Source organism: Ochotona curzoniae, unplaced genomic scaffold, assembly GCF_017591425.1.
Source record: "Ochotona curzoniae isolate NIBS_2020 unplaced genomic scaffold, NIBS_Ocur_1.0 contig_50, whole genome shotgun sequence".
Lineage (NCBI taxonomy): Eukaryota > Metazoa > Chordata > Mammalia > Lagomorpha > Ochotonidae > Ochotona > Ochotona curzoniae.
In genome coordinates this window covers 2061469-2082034 of record NW_024466446.1, presented here as the reverse complement: position 1 = coordinate 2082034, position 20566 = coordinate 2061469, and the positions used below count along the sequence as shown (strand labels likewise).

Sequence of the window (20566 nt, the reverse complement as noted above, 5' to 3'; positions counted from 1 at the left end):
CAAGTGTGATAGCACACGACAACTCTGCTACCAAGAATTCCCTGGACGTTCCTATCAATGACTTAGTGACAACTCCGTTTCAATAACATAGCAATTAAGCCATTTATCAAAGGTCTTCTAAAATAATCATGATTTTCCTAGATTTCTTTTGTATAAATTCTCTAGGATGCAGCTAAGAGGCCAAGAGGGAAAAAGAATATTACAACAAAATGCAATGCCTGCTCTGAGAAATATACCTGAAAAAAGAATTATAGCAAATTATAGTGATTTTGCCCAATTTATTGCACAAAAAGTGCAGGAGGGTGATTGTCCCCATGCCGATCATGCCCCCACGGCCATGCTGCTTTAACTATTCACCAAGAGCTTCCGGCTTTTATTGCCTCCTATTTGCCCTTGCGAGAAATGCGAATGCAAAATCTGACTGCAGTGTGAAATGCTGGATCATTTTGTATATGAATGCTTCCAACGTCAGCGTTGAATGCCAGTCTCTCAGCACCACACAGTTAAGAAAGGCTCTTCAGGTCATGGGTTCTGCGCACAGAGGTCAGGCTTCCCCCCACCTTATGGGTTGGCATAAACTCCCATGGAGAACAGGATATATTATTAAGAATTCTTTGTGTGTCTGTATGGCTGAGCTTCCGTCCAGTCTAGTTGGGCTGGCTTTTTGTAAACACGAATGTGTGAGGCCTCACGTCTCTGGTCCGTACACAGCAGCTTGAGCCCAGCAGACTCTGCTAGGTGGACTGCTTTTCTTTCAAAATCTCATCTCTTTCTAGCATGCAAGGAACAGCCCCTGTTGACGTGCTTTCCTGGCTGTGTGCCTCTTCGTCTGTCCCTGTAAGAAAAGGAGGACGACGAACTGTCATGTTGGGTTCTGAGCTGGAGGAACTGGCCCTGCCAGCTCCTAGTCTGTGACCCCTTTGTGCCCCCTACTCTGGAGACGGGCGTGTTTGTACTGATCTGGACTATAACAACCAAGAAGAACTGTGAACTCACTCATCCATTGCTTTCTTTTTTGATTTAAAACATTTGATTCAGGCATAGGCTATACATAAGGCAATCATAAAGCAATCAAATGCATAGAGCTGTAACAAAACCACGCTCAAGAATGAGACAGAGAGAACAGTCTGCACCTACCTGTTTGCCAGTCCATTGTTTAACGTGTGTGTGTGTGTAAGGAGCCAATGGTCTATTTAGGAATGTGTGGTTTCTACCATAATGCCAGGATGGTTTTATAAAGACATTGTTCAATTAGCCATTTACTGAGTGCACTATGCACCCATACTGGCAGAGGAAGAAGTGTGACATCTTCTTTAACAATAAAGCATGTACTACTGAGCATGTGTACACACACACACACACACACACACACACACACGTTCTCAGACAGGAAGAATGAATTGAAGATGAGTCACGGAGCCATTTAGAAAGGCTATACTCCCCAGTTGCTAGTGAAGACAGTGAAATAAACAGGCAAAAGTTGACCTTGGCCCTCTCAGAAATGTTACAAAACAAAACTCTCCATCATTTTAACATGGACACAGAAATGCTAAAATATCAAGGAAAGCATTTATGGGTGCATGTGTTCACTAAGCTTCTAATGCTTGTTGTATGCTTTCCAGTTCTTTAATCAGAATGGTGAGAATAATATTCAGGAGTTTAACCCCCTCTGGGCTAAGATTGTTGCTTTTGATTAGAAAAAGTTAGCCGCACCCCAGTCTCACTTGTCTCCTCCAAGAAGAGGAGAGGCCACCCAGACCACCAGGCTGTTCCTCCCTGCCTTGCATGCTTCTCTCCCATCAGCTTGTGGGGCAAGTGACAGCTCTGTCCTGCTGTTGGGCTTTTCCAGGAGGAGTCCAATAGTACGAGGCAGTTCATGGTCAAATGTGAACCAAGACCTCTTTAGAGAAACCTGTCTAGGTTGAGTATCGCCGATGAGCAGATCTGAGCTGTTCCATAAGCTGAAGCTTTCTGAGCAATGAACTGACACCACAAGTGGAAAATTCCACACCAGAAAGCTTTGCTTCAAGCATGAGATCATTAAAAATGCTGTTCTAAACTACCTTATCAATGAATTTCGTTGCGTAGGATTGGGCCCCACGTTTACAGGCAGATATGACAACATCGGGCAATATTTGAAATCTGAAATACTTCTGTACTTTGGGTGAGGGTCAGCCAACCTGTATTTAAATGAATCAAGACCTGTGCAGGACAGGGGCTTTAGGATGCAAGCTGTGATCTGGAAGTGATTGATGTCTTAGGCTTCTCTCTCCAGTGACCCAGTACAGCCAGGCTTTGGGTTCAGTAATTATCATATCAGCCTTCATTCATTTAGTCAAGCCTACGAAGGATTGCTTTCTTTAGTGTCTTACAAAGCAGTATTTGGATGGCTATCCATCGGTCTTGTACAGATCAAGGGTGGTGATGAGTGTTACAGATTTTCGTCCATCAAGTCTGAGTATGGGTGTTGATGTACACTGAGTTCAGGAAGAGCTTTGATTCGTCACTGGCTGCCGTAACAGCACTAACCTTAAGGCTAACTTTAAGGCTGTTCATGACGCACCTAGGGCTCGCAGAGACTGATACCAGTGACGGGAGCATCCTCAACTCAAGACCCAAAGACCATCTCTGTGGGGAGGGAGGAGTGTAAGCTCGAGTCACACATCCGTCATGAAGAATCTGCTCTCAGAAGTTGACGCTTCCTTTGAGAGAGCTTTTATCTTCAGAGTATCCACTAAAAATCTCAGCTCTGCCTCAGTGAGTGTTTTTGGCTTCATGTGCATTCACATATGTAATAAGTTGCGTAATTGATGCAACTCATTGTAAAACAATCAGAAAATGCTAGTAAAGATCTAAAAAATAAACTCACTGTATTTGTTTTGTTACTTTATCTTAGGCATTTAGATTTTTAAAAAGTGTTTAATATGATTTTAGTTAGAATATTTTGAACATCTTTTCCTGTCAGTATATGACATGTAAATGAATGTGTAAGTCATCCTGATGGTTATTGGTTTTAGGATCTGGGCTTTGTTGTTTTAGAAAAGTAAATACACTTTTAAAAATTTTTTAATCATTATAAAGAAAGAGTTTTTAAAAAGTTACTCAGAATCCCACCCCTGAGGAAGCTGTCATCAGCATTTGGTGAACATTATTCCAGATGGAGGAAGAGAAAGCATGATTAAATTATCATGTCTTTTTTTTTTTAAAGAGCCTTGTATATATAATTAATTTTACTTGCACTAAGAAGTCATGGAAAGAAATTAAGGGGATGGTAAGGAAAATCATTAAATTTCTCATATAGCTTTCTTCACAAAGTAAATTAATTTCTAAACATTCCTCATATAAATAAGTTTATTTTTTAATCACAAGTTTTCAAATAATTAATATTTCTTTAAGCTGCATCCAGTTGAGGTTTATATATTTACTGGTTGCTGTGAGAAAAATATAAAATTGAAAAACTTTATGTTCTGTTCCTCCTTTGCCCCACCTTTCAGTATGTGATGATTATAAGATCTTTTTTAGATTGTCAGATGAATAATATTAAAATATTTTCTGTAAGCATAATTTTCACAATTTTAATGCTACAGATAAAACGATTTACTACTAGTTTAAGTGGATATGGCAATAGTTTGCATATAAATTAATAGTTTGTAGTTTAGATTCCAGTAGATTTAAAACAGGATTTACTGCTAATTTAAATAGTGATTTCTATGTAAATTGTCATTTATTGCTTATTTAAATACATACTAATAGAGCTAACATATACAATTTATTACAGATTGAGCATTCCTAATCTGAAAATCCAAAAATCTGCTCAGCCTGAATATAGATCTTTACTGTCCCACCACCCCAGTCAAATTTGGGGGGTTTTGTTTGTTTAAGGATAGATTGGGCACGGGGTGTGGCATTTTATCCTGGCTAAGGACAGTTCTCACTGCCAGTTGGACAGGAAGACCACTGCATTTCCAGTACCTGCGAGGGTGCGTCCTTACGCCCTCACTGTCCGTGCCTGCAGTTCGATTGCCTTGTGGTGTGATAGTAACTAATTGTGCAACTGTTACTACTAATCAAACACTGAGAAAAGTTGACATTCATTTTCTAAGTCTGATAGCATTTCCAGATACCCAGTATCTCAACTCTGACTATATTGTTACATACACGTAAATATTTCTCTGTTAGAAAAAGGGGGAAAAAAAAAACTCAGCACCATTTTCCATGTGGTTTTAATTTATCAGACTTAGGAATTTTGGAAACTGTTTGCTTAGATGTTGGAAGAAAAATATTTTTTTTTTCTAGAATAGCCAAGTCTTTCATACTTTAACTGTTGGATCAGCTTCTTGTGCGGAGTCCATTTCCACAAAAGAAGTTGTGGCAACTGTAGGATTTAACACAAAACATTGGTTATTTGCCTTATTGAGCATATTGCTTGGTTAGCAGTAGCATGGAGGATTAAAAATGGTGTGGGGGTGTGTGCGTGTGTGTGCTTCCTGGTTCCCCAAAGCCATCCTTATCTCAGTGGGCAGAGTCATCATGGAGAAATAGGTTGGTTCACAAATGCTCTTTAGCGTGAGCATCTAATGCGGTAGAAATGATACAACATATATACATCTTTTTGAGAATGTGCCTTCTGATTGCTTAGTTCCCAGGAGTCTGAAACATTGGCATTCAAAGCCATCTCTGGGAGTCCCTGTAGGGGCTGCACCGGCTTTGGGAGAGAGATGCTCCTAGCACGAAGGAAAAGTCCAGCTTGAAGATGGTATTTTCAAGAGTGAAAATGAAGCCATAGTAGTTACACCGCCATATGTAGCTTGCTTAAAAGTAGGCTAGGACATTCTGTAGGTGCTCCTTGAGGTCAGAGGAGATAGGTCTGGGGGAGCTGGTTCAGTTGCCGCCTTTCCTGTGGGCCTGCACTCAGACAGGCCTTGCCTTCCTGGGGAACAGGGAAGGGCAAGCCATGAGCGATGCAGCCCCGGCATGCCAGCAGGCTAGGCTTCAGCGTCTGTTTCCCCTTGGGCTGCAAAGAACCCGACACATCTGGGGTGACCATGCTCACATGGCTTTGTCCTCAGAAGTGTTGCTGATGCAAGAGTGTAGCTAGGTATGTGAACACCTCCAAGAGGGAAATCCCTATATCGTTGGCATGTGCATTTGGGGGAATGCTTTTTAAGTGGACCCTTTGTCCTTCTCACATTTCTTCATTTTGTTATGTTTTCATAGCTTTTTACAGCTTAGTATCTCCTAAGATACTAAGGATCTTTGGACTTTGGTAGACAAAGTAGGTGCTTAGATAGGTATTAGAGAGGCTACACCTAACATCCCATGAATGGTGGGGAGTATCATTAAAGGAAAAGAAAATGTTTTCATTTAACAAGACAGAGAACAGATAATTCCTACTTGATTATGTTCAGGCATCCCCGAGACTGTGTGTTTAGATATTTCCTCGGTGTTTTTCCAAATATACTTTTTTTTTAAAGTCCCCCTCCATTCCAAGTTTGTTAAGAGTTAGGATTTTGTAAAATGCTATTCTGTGTCTGTTATTTTTTAATTTTCAAAAAGATTTATTGATTTTTATTGGAGTGGCAGATTTACAGAGAAGGACAGACAAAGATCTTCCATTCACGTGTTTACTCCCCAAGTGGCCACAATGGCCGGAGCTGAGCTGATCCAGAGCAGGGAGCCTCTTCCAGGTCTCCCACATGGACTCAGGGTGCCAAGGCTTTGGGCTGTCCTCCACTGCTTTCCCGGGCCACAAACAGGGAGCTGGATGGGAACTGGAGTACCTGAGACATGAATTGGCCTCCATATGGGATCCTGGTGTGCAAGGCAAGGATTTCGCCACTGAGTCATCGTGCTGGGCCAAGTCTGTGGCTTAGATCGTATCATCTTTCATTTTAATGCTTTTGATGTGGAAGTTCTGATTTTTGAGTGCTGGACCAGACTTTTTTTTTCAGTTGGTTTTGTTGCTACTCTTATCTTTGTTAAAGCCTGTCCTGTGTTTGCTTTGTATTTGCTTTGCTTTTATTTTTCTAGTTTGGAGAGATGAGAATTTAGACATGATTTAGTATGCATATCTACTCCCAAATAAAAGGTGGGCTCCCAATGAAACTGGTAAATATATCTTTTTTCTATTTTTTATTACTAATTTATGATATAGTTCCTTGGGTTCTGGGATTCATTTTGCCCCCTGCCCAACCCTTCCCCCACCAACATTTTCCCCATATCATTACAATAGTTTAGTTCTTCATAATCAGTCATAAGTCCAAATATACATTTAAAGGAGATCTCTCCAAGGTAAAAAACAGTGCTGGCATCTGCTCCGGCACCATCACTTCCAGCCAGAACATCTCTGAACATCTCTCATGTGCCACATTGATTTCCCTCAACCTCTGCCTATTGCATACACCCCTGCAGAGATCAACATACAATTTTGCCCTGACAAATCAGATGTCAAGGAGAGGGTAAACATTGTGGCGTAGTAGGTAGAACCAGCCTCCTTGGTGTCTGTATCGCTTGCGAGTGCGTGTTTGCGTCCATGTCACACCATCACCTGTCCAGCTCCCTACGAATGACCTGGGGAAAGTAGCAGAATATGGCCCAATCAATTGGCCCCTGTCACCCGAATCTCCTGCCTTTGGCTCTACCCAGGCTTGGCTATTGGGGCCATAAGGGGGATGAACCAGCAGATGGAAGAACTCTTTTCTCTAACTGTGATGCTTTAATTTCATGATACAATTTCATAGGCTCTGGAATTTCCCTTGCCCTCTCCCAACAACCCCTACCGCCACCGCCTACTGATTTCCCCCATATTTTAACAATAGTTTAGTCCTCCCTGAGCAGTCAGAAGTCCATCATTCTGCTATCTTAGTGTATCCAGACATTGAGGGTACGGACAATGGCAGGCAGGTGACAGTTTGGTTGCAAATGGTAGAATTTCATTCTTTTTAATAGCTTAGCAATATTCCATGGAGTAAAGGCACCATGCTTTCTCTATCCACTCCTCTTTTGTTGGGCATCTGGTATGTTTCCATGTCTTTGCTATTTTAGATTGTGTTGCTGTGAATATAGGATTACAGAGCCTTTTCTCGTATGCAGATCTCATTTGCTCTGGATATATTCCCGGGAGTGGAGTAGCTGGGTCATATACAGAAGGTTTATTTTCAGTTCTCTTAGCACTCTCCATACTGACTTCCATAGTGGTTGTTCTAGCCTACTTCCCACCAACAGTGAAGGAGGGTACCTTTCTGCCCACATCCACGCCAGCGAGACACAGAATTCTCCCATTTGTTCACAGGGTTGTTTGTTTAGCTGTCACTGAGTTCCTGGAGCTCTTTGTAAGTCCTGGGTGTTAGTCCCCTATCTGCAGTGTGCATAGATTTTCTCCCATTCTGTTGGTTGCTTCTTTGTTGATCATTTCCTTTACTTATACAGAAGCATTTTAGTTTGATGTGGTCCCATTTATCTGTCTTGGCTTTGACTAACCTGTTTCTTTGGCATCTTTTTCAGGATGTCTTCCTCTATCTTGTGGAATGCTTCCTTTGTTTTCCTCTAATGCTTTGATGGTTTCTGGCTGCAGATTTAGGTTCTTGATCCATTTAGAGCTGAATCTTGTGTAAAGTGACAAGTGGTGGGGTGGTTCTTGCTTCTTAGCTCTGCAGGCTACTATCCAGTTGTCCCAACATCATTTGTTGAAGAGACCAGGCTTTTTCCCTGAATTGCTTGAACTTTTCTTGTCAAAGATTAGTTGTGAAAGATCACATTGTGAATCATTTAAGGAAAAAAAACGAAGTTATTGGACATTTGGACTTATGGATTTGCTTTGTTCATTTTCCAACTCCTCTCTGTCATGACTCAGCAAGCTGGGCTAAAAAGACTGAATACAATGAATGCATCAACTAGATATGGTGGATGCGCCCTGCGTAAGTATAAGAAGCATGAGAGTTGGTGTTCAGACATATACAACATTTTTTCTGAATTTTAATTTAGACCTTGCATCCTGTAATTAAAAAAAAAAAAACAGAAAAGCATTGGAATAGTGTACAACGCCTTCCCAACTCACCACCGCACAGAAAGAATGAAGTGCTCTGATGGCTGTCTGCACTCTGGGCTGGGTTTAAATCTCTACGATGGTTGCCTTTGACCTAGATGTGCGATACACGTTCATAGTTACCCAAGGCAGAGGGTGTCTTGGGCGAGAAGAGCATGCCGTGCTGAGCTGGTGTGGCGTTGGTCTGCTAGTTACTGCATGGCAAGAGATGAGCTGCTGATGCCCGTGCATACAGCCCGTTTAGGTCACCTGAGACCCTGCTGACACTCTCGGGAGACGGAAGGGGATTGAATATGTGAAAATGCTCACGAATGCTGACTGCCTGCAACACACCTGTTTCCATCAAGATTTGCTCTAAAGGGTCAGATCTCACAAAAGCAGGAACACCATTTCTGTGATCAGGTGAAACGCAATCTCTGCTTCTACATGGATATTTTTACAGCGTGATAATGTGAAGATCAAGATAGTTGGTGATTTCCCACAACAAAATATGATCCATAAAACATGAAACAGATAGTTCTAGCACAATGAAAACAGCATCTTCTGTTCCTTAGAACATTGTCTAGTAGTTTTCCACTGCACTATATTTAACTGAGGCTTTTTATAACGCAGTGATAATAATTAATCATTTTGCCACTTCCCGTTGACTGGCCATCATGGATACTATATCAGAATGTATCATTAGTGATTTAAGTGCTGATTTGGTGTGAACAGTTCTGATGCTGGACTGCTGAAATGGTACAGATTTTCACACTCCTCCCACCCCCCAAGCCGTTAGTCCTTGTCACTTGAGCGTCCACCATTTCAAAAGCGTAAGATCAGAGAGGCATTGGAGGAGGCTGTCAGGGAGTAAAGCCTCTTTCTTGTTCTTTGAGTTGGTGAAATGTGTAGTTCTTGGTTACAAACAAGTCAGCAGGATTCCACTCTTCTGGGACAGAACTCCCCTATTTTCCTTGCCTCCTGCCCAGCTACCACTACCCCAGCTGTTAATCAGTGTGTGTAACAAGCAGTGCAAAACTTGCTTGCATTACAGATTTCTGGTTTTGGAGTAGATTCTTATTGCGGACCCAGAGTGGACTGGGTGTGGACTGAGTATGGTCCAACCTGCGTGTAGTTAGCATGAATATAAAGGACTGCTTATGTCCCCCAAAAACTATTTTGGGTTTTCTTAAAATTGTGCTTTGTAAGAGGTTTGAGTCCTCTGTGTCATAAAAATATTTTAACTACAAGTGTTAATCCTTTATGACACTGTATCAGCGGCCGGGTTCTAAGTTCTGTTTAAATCAGTACTTTTAATGTTTCAGATAAAGAGACACCCAAGATGTGTCGCTGTAGATGGAAAGCTGTTCTTACTAAACTGTCCTGCTCCTTTTTCCCTCCTTACCAGTTGTGCACAAGATTCTAATTGAAGTTTTCTTGCAAATCCCCATCTTCACTTATGTCAGTAAGCTATTCTTTCAAACTAATTGAAAGGTTTTGCATTATTCATGTTTAACAAATGGGTTTAAACCTCTCGTGAAATCTTTCTTTGAGGGATTTTTTCCTCCACATTTTTGCAGTTTACACATAGTTTCCCCCCTACCTTGTAGAACACCTTTGATTGGTTTTGACAGCAAAATCACTTCATATTGGAAACATTTCCGAATATTCGTTTTCAGAATGCTCTTTCCCAGCGTAAGTTTGCTAGCTGTTACTTTCTCACTCATTGTAAAAATGCTCTTCGGCTTTGAGCATGAAATGTGTTTAGATTTATCATCAAGTCTCTGCCAGATAACTTGTTCCTTGATCCCCTGGTCACGATGGGAGAGCAAAAAAGGTCAGCATATTTGGAACACACATCCCCCCACCTTTTTTTTTTAAGAAAAATGGGCACTCTTAAGTGTTTGAATTCTTGTAAGTGATTTGATCTCATAACTGAGAAGTCTCTAGGGGCTCACAGTGTAGCCACATTATCCCCCTTCCCATTTCATGTCAAGATTTGAGTATTTTTAGAAATAGAATTTGTCACTCACCTAAACAGAGTAAGGGCTCCGTGGAACCTTCTACCCTACCCCGATGTACTTACTCCTGAAAACCACACGGGACCTTTGGGTAGGCGAGGGTGCCGCTTGTCAGCCCATGCTTCAAACAGCAAAGCATAGCAGCTCCCCATCTGAAGAGTGAACACATAGGAGTTCATAATTTCTCCCTACATTCTGTGGATGGTTATATATGCCCTTTATTTAAAAGATGAATTCATCTGTTAGAACAGCGGGTATTATTGAGTATCCTTAGACAATTTTCAGACCAATAAAATCAGGATCAACAAGGATAGATGTCCATCTTGTTTCTGGTGTGTTCAAGGCGAGGACTTTAGCCGCTTGGTTTAGACTTAGTTTAATGGCAGGTGCTGATAGTCTAGAGTTGATGCGTCCTACCACAAAGGAATAAGGAATTTAGAATATTTAAAACGTGTGTAAGTGGAGAAGTGGTACACTCCTTCCTCTTTGCAGGCACAGAGGGGATCAGTGAAAGGTTATCTGCTTCTGAGAGGCAGTTTCCATAGAGTTTCTTTGGAGTGAAGATCAGAATGGAAATGGACTGTGGCTCATATGGCCACATCTGAGTAAAAAGGGATGCGAAACCAAGTTTAGAAGTTACATGTAAGGATTTTCAAAAATAGATACACTCAGTGTAGCTTAGAGCCCATAAAAGAGGCAACATGCATTTTTGTGCTCCCAAAAAATTAGTGCAGGTTGCTGGTCTGATGTATACAAAGGCGATTTGGACTGGTTTAATCCTGTGAGCAGAGCTGCATCCTCACTCATTTCAGCTTTCTATGGAAATCTTGTGGAAACTCCCGGGGAGGTGCACATGTGGATATAAAGTATTTGGTAGAGTTGTCATGTGCATCTGTTTGGATGTTTTAGACAAAATTTTCATCAGGTTATAGTCTTGGTATGTTTTAAGAACTTAACGTGGAGATACAGTATGTTGACATTTGGATTTTTCTTAAGATGCAAAGGTGATAATGTTTATAGGAACCATAAAAATTATTTTTCAGTTTTAGGAAGAGATCTGCAAAAGGGACAGTTCCAGAAGGGTTGGTTCACCGACTTCCAAGAAAGGGAGAAAGTTAGGGGGTTCTATTTCACCATGATCTCCCTTGAGTTCCAGTGAAGTATAGCTTGCTTTCCCTGAGCCTGCAGCGTGTGCTTGTTACTAGGCTGTCTCATGTATATTCATCTTCAGTGATACTGTGAAGCAGTTATCATTAGCTCACAACAGGAACCAAAGTCAAGGCTTAGAAGGGACCCACAGGAAGTAAGTGGCAGAACAGTCTGACTCCAAGGCCACAGGGCTGTGAGTATGGCCATCTGGCGGGACCCCCACTGTGCAAAACCACTGGGTTCCCATCACACCTGGAGGTGTTGGTTAGAACCTGTGTGCCTGGGAACTCAGGATGCACGTTCTTTAACTCTTTGTGGACTAAAACCTGGAAAAACGCTCCTGGTGGGAGTGAGGGACCATAGGATCCTGGTTTCTTTTTATGAGGGTACACAATCTTGGTACCACACAAGATGACTCCGGCAGGGAGTCGTGATAGAATACTTGTTTGTATCAGTCACTTAGCGTTATGGTTCTCTGGCTCTGTGTTCCAGCAGAAATTATACTTGCATCATCACCGCAGCATGCTTTTAAATTAAAGAAAAAAAAAAGAAACTATAAACTATTTGATCATGTTCTCAGTAAAAAGTTACCAGTTTCTCAACACTGGTCCAAGAAACTTTACAGCAGATTAATCTTACATGTAATCCTCCTGAAATTTGGGTCCTCATTCAAAGTTACATTATTAAATAACTCAATATTTATCAAACAAGAAAAAAAAACAAGCCTTGTGGAATGTAGGTTCTTATATACCTTTCTTTACTCTTAATCAGATTGTAGATACTCACTACCAAAGATGTATTGTTGCTGTGGTTTCCTTAGTGGTTTTTATTGGAACAGGCCTTTTTGTTGTCTGAGTTGAAGAGAAATATAGATATGATGTCATTTGTAAGCCCCTCTTCCTTTCCCAAGGTTCTGGGAAAGTAAGCCTTTTGCTTTCAGTTCTCCCCAGACATGATTCCTGGCATTTCTGAAGCTGCAGTGTTCAAGTTTCACATGAGTATATTCTTTCTGTGGGACTGTGGGATCTACGGGGCGGGGGGGGGGGGGGGAATCATTAAACAGCTTCTTAGGTTCATTTTTACCAAGCCCAAACACAGTAGCATTCCAAAGCAGTGGCAGTATAGCGCTCCGGCTGATGAGGCTGTAGGGCGCAGACCCGACAGAGTCCTAACAGGAAACGAACCACATGCAGTATGTGATCTCAGCCGTCCGCCAAGAGGGCATTTGCCTGGGATGCCAGAGTAGCTAGACCGGTCTGGGAATCGTTTTGTGCTGTGAAATCTTCCTGTGCTTGGTGACTGGGAGCTCATTCTAGCCCGTATTTTCACAGTGGAATCTGAACAGATCTGAAGCCCCAAAGGGGGCGTAATCAAACAAATTTGGGAAATGCAAAAATACCTCCATTGCAGGCTGCTGGAGTCCCAGCCTCCTTCCCTTAGCACGGCTCCTGCGTCCCACAGTACGGATGTCTGCTCCAGTCTCCACGTTCAGCGTTAACCACCGTTTGTGTGACTTTGACTTCAAAACCCATTTATCGAGTAAGCAGCTATTGAAATCCCAAGGAACTAATGATTGACAGCAGCCAGGCAGATATACCCTAATGAGTTTGATTTTTGATGACTCTTGCAGGAAACTAATAGTTTCCGTTTTCTTGTTTTGATTTATTGCCATGGTTTCTGTATGAATTCTGTGGAAATTAACTGGACTTTGTTAGTGTTTTCTCTCATTCTCTGTACACTCACACACCACACACACACACACACACATACACACACTCACTCCCCACACACAAGCGTACAGTTATGTCACACTCATGATCATGACATTAACAAGTAGCACTTCCAAACTGGCACGATTTTACTTTGACCTGAAAATGGAAGAGAGCCCAGGGCAGGATTCTTTATCCTGGGACCACGTGATCACATCCGTGTGCCCTTCTTGGAGCTGCGGTGTCACTGATGCTGATAATTGTAACATGAAAAATGTGGAAGCAGAGATCTTTCCTCGACCTGCACAGGGATTGGCTCTGTGTAGCAGGCAAGGAGAGGCTGGGGGAGGCAAAACCAGGGAAAACCAAAGAAGCCTACTTGAGCGCACGTGGGAAGGGTCTCAATGCCTTATCCTTATTGTTCAGTGCAGCTGCCTCATTGATAAATAGTGGCTAAAGGTGGAGATTAAAAATAAAAATCTCACGATAAAAGGGCATATTTAACAAAGGGCTGCTAATTTAGCTTGTATAATCTTAAAAACTAGAATAATTTGTGACAGTTTAATTAGCTTCTAGTTCCCTACCTGGAGCATTTGATTTAACAAGAAGTTTTCACTTTGTCAGTGCATAGCGTAAAACATAGGGGATAGTAATTTACTGGAATGATTGGTGCCAGTTTTGAGGTGCCATGAAGTTGTACAGTAATCATAGAACTTAGACCAGGCCTTTTGCTTCCATCTCTCTTGATTTTCCCAATGGCTCCACAATGAACCTTTATCCTCAAATGAAAATTGAGGCACAGGACAGCTGAACTTTCCCAGAGGCAACTGGGCCTGTCCTCAACAGCTTTGTGATTGAAGCCTGGTTTGGTGTCAGGTTATCGTTCAAGTCCTTGGTGAGAAACTGCATGCTGCTCATGGAGGGAGCGTGGGAACGTAGCCAGCATCCAGTGGCTCGCTGTGGCTGGAGGGCTCCACTCACCGGCTCTGTCACATTCGGGAAGGGCTTTGGAAGGCCGTGTCGTACAGGAGGCTGTGACTGCTGAAACATGAGTTGTATCATGAATGTGCAGTGGCTGCCGTGTGGCAATGAGTCACTGCTGACGTCAGCCCTGCCCGTCGCAGCAGCCGCTCAGCGTGACTGTGCTACGCTTTGCCATTTATGCAGTAACACTCATGAAAAGATGCAACAACAACAACTGTCGCTCTTTCTAGAATGTCCCTGGAAGAAGGGCAGCTGTGCGGGCCATGATGCAATCATTGGAGGTGAAGCCGTTTGGTCAGCAGCCATTTTATGCTGAGAGGTGATAGGAGCTCTGAGGCTGGAGGCAGAAGTGCCTCCGGAACGCCCTTTCCCACTGGAGCAAAGCTTGGCTGACCTGCTTAAGGTTGCAAAAGGTTGTGGGTATAGAAGCCGTACTGTGGATCTTCAGGGCTGTTTTTCCTTTTGTTTTATAAATAATGAGTGGCTGTTTTCTCAAAGCCCATCATCGTATTCTGTGCTTCCTTTGAGCAGCAGAGGAGGAAAAAAAGAGAGAGTTTTTTTTTTTTTTCACACATTATTTAGCAGTTTCTAATTTCTTTCTGTGGAGTCAAATACAAAAATGGAAAGAAGCCTCAGGATAAAAGCGGTGTGCCATGTTCTTTTAATCGGAACTAAAAGCCACTCTGAGGTGGTTCCCACTCCAGGGGCCCTCTGTTTGCACTGGCCATCCCTTCAGAGAGTAGGACCGATGAGTTGCTTCCCCTGGCAGGAGCGGTCACAGAGACACCAACACAGCCCGGACTTACCTGAGTTTTGTGACTACTGGGTCCTAAAAACAAGGCATGGCCACATTGGTACATCTTGCGGGTGTCCGTGTGGTCTTTCCCTAGAATTCTGCCATTGTGGGTGAGTGCTGCTAGTTCATTCTCACGGTGCTCTGGCTAAAACTCCTGCCAGCTTCTTAGGGGCTCTGAAAGCTAGCATTCATGCTCCCATGTCCCCAGACTCTTCATTTAGAATCTGGGTTTGTCAAGCATCTGCCCCTAAACTTACCTTTTCATTTAGTTTTTCCATGAGTTTTTTTTTTTTTCTAATGTATCCTTATATACTCACTCTATCATGGGCCCTAAAATAAATGAGAACTCATTAGCCACAACCTCTTCCATCCATGTATGGCTTAAAAGAAGGCAATGTAAGAATGTAGCTGTTAATACAGAGAACATGTGGGAGTACTTCAGTTTGGAAAGACAATCATGAATGATGTCCTGTATGAGATCACGTATGGTGCAGCATCTGAACAGAAACTTCTTAAAGAAGACCCAACAGGGAAGGGAGGGCACTGCAACTTCAGTTTAAACCCAGGTGAGCAGGGACAGACTAAAATAGGAACTTGTAGGAATTTCCGGCACTAGAATGCAGTTTCATTCCTGAGAAGCCTTTTGGGGAAACGTTCATCTTTATACACCATTGAGAACTGTCTTTGTTTAAATGCTCTTAGAGTCCAATGGAATTAGGAATGGAAACACAAATACTTTCTCTGGTTCCGGGTCTTGGAGCCCATAATCCTTGGCCTTGCTATCTGTAGAAACTGTTACACACGCACTCACACACTCACACACACACACCTTACGTAGTGGATAGGAGCCAATTCTCCTAGTTGCTGTGTTGCCTGGCATCTCATTGACCTCCAATAAACCTTTCATCGTTGCCATAGGGAAGAAAATGTGATATGGAGACACTGTTTTCTCTGGTAGAAAACAACCGCTTTACAAACAGAACCCGAACTCCCACCAGATGGCATGGCTGGCATGGTATAGAGAGTCAAGTTCATTGTAGAAATCCTGCCTGTACTAGCTCCTGTCATGTCGCTCTATACCACTCAGAGAGGGCTCTCAACCTTTTCTTACTGTGCGTAATAGAATAGCTTTAAATGCAACTGTGGTAAAGTGTTGGGAGAGTATTCACTTGTCAGCATGTTACTTGCTCCCCATGTTCTAGGTTCTGTGAGGAGCTCAGTGATACAGTCAAGCTTAGGGGAGAAACTAGGGAAGAATCTTCCAGAACAAATTCTGCAAGGAAGTATTCCCTAATCCAACGTAGCCACATTTCTTTTAACTAATGTTTCAAGATGTAAAATTAGCGGGATTTCAAAGGAGATGCTAGACTTCTTGTCTTCTTAGAAAATACTGGGAGGTCTAGCCGTAGTGAATCTACATTCCCAATGGGGAGTTAGTTGGAGGCCTCTAGCACCTGCCTTCTTTGATTATGACTTGGCCCTCCGTGTGCCACAGTGTTCAGCGCTTCTCCTGCCTAGATCCGGCTCTTCTCTGCATTTTGGGTCAGGCACAATGAGCATCACTAATGGCACTTACTAAGGAGTGGCTGTTACCTCAGCGAGTCTCTCTCCTGTTCAGTCTCCAGTAGCAAGTCTTTGCAGTATGCAATGGCTGTCAAGCTTTTACAAGCATCAGAGTCATGTGGTCGGTGCACCTTCCTGCCCGGCTCTGTGCCTCAGCAAATCAGAGGTGTGACCTGTGCATCTGTGTCATTTATGGATTCTCAGCGACCACCCATGATGTGGTCGGCAGACTACCTCGCAAGAATGACTGACAAGAAGTGCTGTAACCGAGATGCTGAGCACCACGTAAAAGTGCCAGGGAGGACAACTGTCTGTCCCCAGCAGAAGGAAGGCTTGGAAGGGCTACGCAGCTTCCCGGGGCACAGGGAGTAGTAGAATCATGCTCAAAACCATAACCTGAGACCGAGTCCAACAGGGAAGCACCTTGGCTGTGTCCCGGCTTCTGTGTCTGCCTGCGAACTCCCCAAGTCTCACAAAATCTTCGGGAGATTTCTGCAGTAATGTGACAGCTGTGAGAAATCTAGTTTAGGACTACGTCAAGGACAATTGCTGTCGTGCCTGAGGACACAAAGAGAATTTGTTCATATTCAGTGAGCAAGGGCAGAAAGGAAAGGAGTGAAACTTGATCTTGAACATAGCTGTGGAGAGTAGATAGAATGAATGAGCTTCCTTTGCTGGGAGAGGTCTGATTCAGCAAGCCGAACAGAGAGGTCCAGCGTAGCCTTGTGATCCAGGAGGTGACAACAAGCCCTGCCAGCCCCAACAGAGCACCATGGGATAGCAACAGGAGATCCATGGAGGATTCCTTGGGGAGTCCTTCCTGGTGTTGGAAGGGTGGCTCTGAAAGGGAAGGTCATGTAGGCACGCTGGAAGTGGAGTCCCGAGCAAGATTCCGGCCCTGTGTTAGATCTGGTGCGACAAGAAGGGGCCAAATAAGAAAGCAGCTGTGGGGATCTGTTTTCCAAGACCAGGAAGAGAACGCAGCTCGAGCCTCAGTTGCAAAATGGGTGACAGCAGATTCCATGAGGGAGCATCTCTCTTCAGTCCCAGTGTGTCAAGCTGCTTCAAACCATAAGTTGAAAATAGCTGATTGATTTGGAACCCTTCCTACTTGTGGGAAGACAACGTAAAACTGAAACCGGATAGGCCCCATTGTGAATTAAATTTATTAAAATTCTATCTGCTTAATGTTCTATGAAATGAACAAATTGGCTGATGTGATCATACTAGCCATTCACTAACCTAGTTTAGATGTTTATGTTACTGTACAAATTCAGGACTATTGTAATAATTGTTATCCATCTGCCTCCAGTTTCCAAGGCGATGAGTTGTTAATGTTTATTTGCATATTTTATATGTTTGTAATTTGCATATTACATTCCCTGAAACTTAATTTTTCTGGAATTGTTAGAGATTAATTTCAAGGCTGACCATAAAACATTTTTTGCTTCAATTTTGTTGAAAAAAATTTTAAAGTCTATCTTCTGCTAAATGTAGTATAATAAGGAAAAATAGATTTGTTTTTTCATTGTAAAGAGTCTGAGGATTCAGTCTGATCACATAAATACAGCACATAGATTAGGAAGTTGGGATTTGTGGAAGTGCGTAGGGAATTATTATTCAGTTTAAATTGGTATTATTAACTTTTGCAGTAACCTTATGCTCTCTCCTAAAGATGGGTTATGAAAACCATTCCTGGTTAGTTGAGGAATGTTGTTGAGTTTCTGCAAAGACATATAACATTGATAGTCTGTGGCGTTTATATGTTTGAAAGTAATAAACTGTAAGAATACTCTTTTTCCATTTAATAATATGAATTGTCTTAGAATCGTGGTCTTTGCTTAAAAACAGTGATATATGTATGCAGTGTTCCGATCCTGCTGTCCTGGGGACCATCTTCCAGTTTCTCCCAGTCAACAAGGAGCCTGAAGCTGTCTTCCGGTGGGAAGGACTTGGAGCAGTCTGTCAGGAAAAGAGGAGATACTGAGCAGTGCTCCACTAGGAGCCAGTGTACTCGGAAGGCTGTGACGGAAGGTGCTCCCTGAGTGAATAGATCTAAAATGTGTTCCCCACCATTTGGGAAGTAATGATGACAGTATTAAAAGTGCTGCTGTATTTGTTGTGCTTTTTCCAAACAGGCTCATGCACAGTTAGTTTGGGAAGTTGACGTGGAGAAGGTGTCTGCCTTTGAGAGCCCATACGTAGACGCAATAAAGAGTTTATGGAATGATCCTGGAATCCAGGAGTGCTATGACAGACGGCGAGAGTATCAGTTGTCGGACTCCACCAAATAGTGAGTATCCAGCAGGCCCCAGGGCTCTTTCTCTTAGCTTTCTGAGGGGGGTGCTCAATGACCCTAACTGGTGAGTCCTGCACTGTGTAAATAATATTCCAGCCTTGGAAGTATGGATATGAAATGTGTGCCAAGCTCATCAGTCTTCCTGGTGACACGAGTTGGGGAGAGTGGTTCTCCAATGGTTTGCTGTTGGAAACACAAATGGAAGACTTGTAGAATCTGATGTCCCCATCCTGTTTCTTCCTTCATATTGTAAACCAGGCATTTTCAACAATACGTGTCACTGTGACCTGATCTTATCACAGTAAGCTCTCATGCAAATTCCGATCTTACTCGTGTTTTGGAAGACACCTACACAATTAAAAATGGCAAACAAAGATATATTTGGTCCTAACTTCATAAAACGTACTTTCTAGTATCTATTTTGTAGACCAGAGCCATGACCGCTTGCTCAGAGCCACTGTTACAGTTATGAATAAATTGTCCTCTGCATGAAAGTTGTGTGTGTGTCTAATTTTGCATGCATTCCAAAATCGTTTTATGAGCTGTCACTCAAACTCATGTGTCCTGGGAAAGATTTACATCCTAGAGAGCTCTGTTAGTTCTCTAGATTAGATCTCGCCTAGCGGAAAGTTCAGATTTGGCCAGCATGGCTTCATGTCATCAGTGTGGGCGGTATCTGGATCATCAGGCGCCTGATAAATGGGAGTGTTTTTTGGGGTGGTCGTTGGCCAGATTTCTGTCTACATTCATTATGTTATTTCAGCATTCACCTCTCTTGTTTTGGAATGGATGCAAAATATGCAGCGGCCTTAGGCGGCTGATATGACTCAGTGGACGCGCGCTGGACCTCGGGGAAATTAAAAAGTCCCATCAGACTGATGGGCATCACAAGATCTGAGCGCTCTGCCTTCAGCCCAGTTGGAGGCATTTGTAGGAAATCTAAGTTCAAATCAGCCACAGAACTGTTGCTTGGTCAAATTAGTTCTCACGTTCTTGGATTGATTCTGAATGATGTAATTTTGGAACATGATACAGAATGTCTCTCCAGCTAACCTCAACCCCTTGTGAGGCTCTGTAATATGTGCTTACGGTCATTCCTTGTGTCCTGCTCCAGTGCAGCCTGCGTTTGTCCACTCTACCTGCTCCTTCCTCTCTCTCTCTCTCTCTCTCTCTCTCTCTCTCTCTCTCTCTCTCTCTCTCTCTCTCTCTCTCTCTCTCTCCATCCTCCCTTTCCTCTTCACTGAGCTCCCACTGTATCAGTTTCTGAAAGTGCAGAGATGGAAAAATTACATTCTCTTTTGGTCTGATCCCAATTCTGCCCCCTCCACCTTTGGCCAGCTGTCTTCTCCGTCCTACCCCCTCTGTCCTTCTGTTCCCTTTGCCATTCTGGCTTCTCATCCATCTCCCCAAATCGCTGTTTTGCTTCCATCCTTCAGGGTCCATGCTCATGATGTCTCTCCCCCTAACTGCCTGTTCACACCTTCCACCTGCCTCCTGGATTCCGCTCCACTTCCCGCCCTCTTAGCCTCTACCAACGAACAGAAGCTTCAACGTAAAGTTATACTAACAACTCCTCCATTTTCAGCATGTTCTTTCCAACTGCACCTGCATTTTTACTCTAAACCCTGCACCCCCCATTCACAGCATGCCCAGCCTCCCTCACCCCAGTTGCTGGCCACGAGTCCTCCTTTTATTTTTCCTGGCACCTGTACAACCTCATCCCCAGGTCCTAATATAGTTTGACAGCAACCTGTTCTCCCTCGAGAGCATCTTGCTCCCAGAATCAGCGCTCCAGTGGCTCACCGCTGCTGTGCTTCGCAGGTGGAGTGGCTGCCCACCAGAAGGCCATTCTGCCTCCTGCTCCTGGGATAGACACTCCCCTGCCGAGAGTCCTCTTCGTGCCCATGCTGTCTGCGGCCGCTTCTGTGGCTGCGTTCTTGGGACCGGGCTCCGTTACATCTCCAAGGACGTTCCCCTGAGCAGACTGATGGATTTCTAGACCTTCTCCGTCACCAGTGAGTG

The 20566-nt window shown here is 43.2% G+C and overlaps 1 protein-coding gene across 7 annotated transcripts in view; it reads left to right on the top strand.

The window, feature by feature from the left end:
* The window catches only part of GNAQ (G protein subunit alpha q), a 220151-nt gene that overhangs the window by 151759 nt on the left and 47826 nt on the right, over positions 1–20566 (top strand). For all 7 annotated transcript variants that reach the window (XM_040988792.1, XM_040988791.1, XM_040988790.1 and 4 more), the window contains one exon: positions 18384–18538. In XM_040988792.1, the coding sequence (XP_040844726.1) occupies positions 18384–18538 (155 nt within the window). The remainder of the gene's footprint in view (positions 1–18383; positions 18539–20566) is intronic.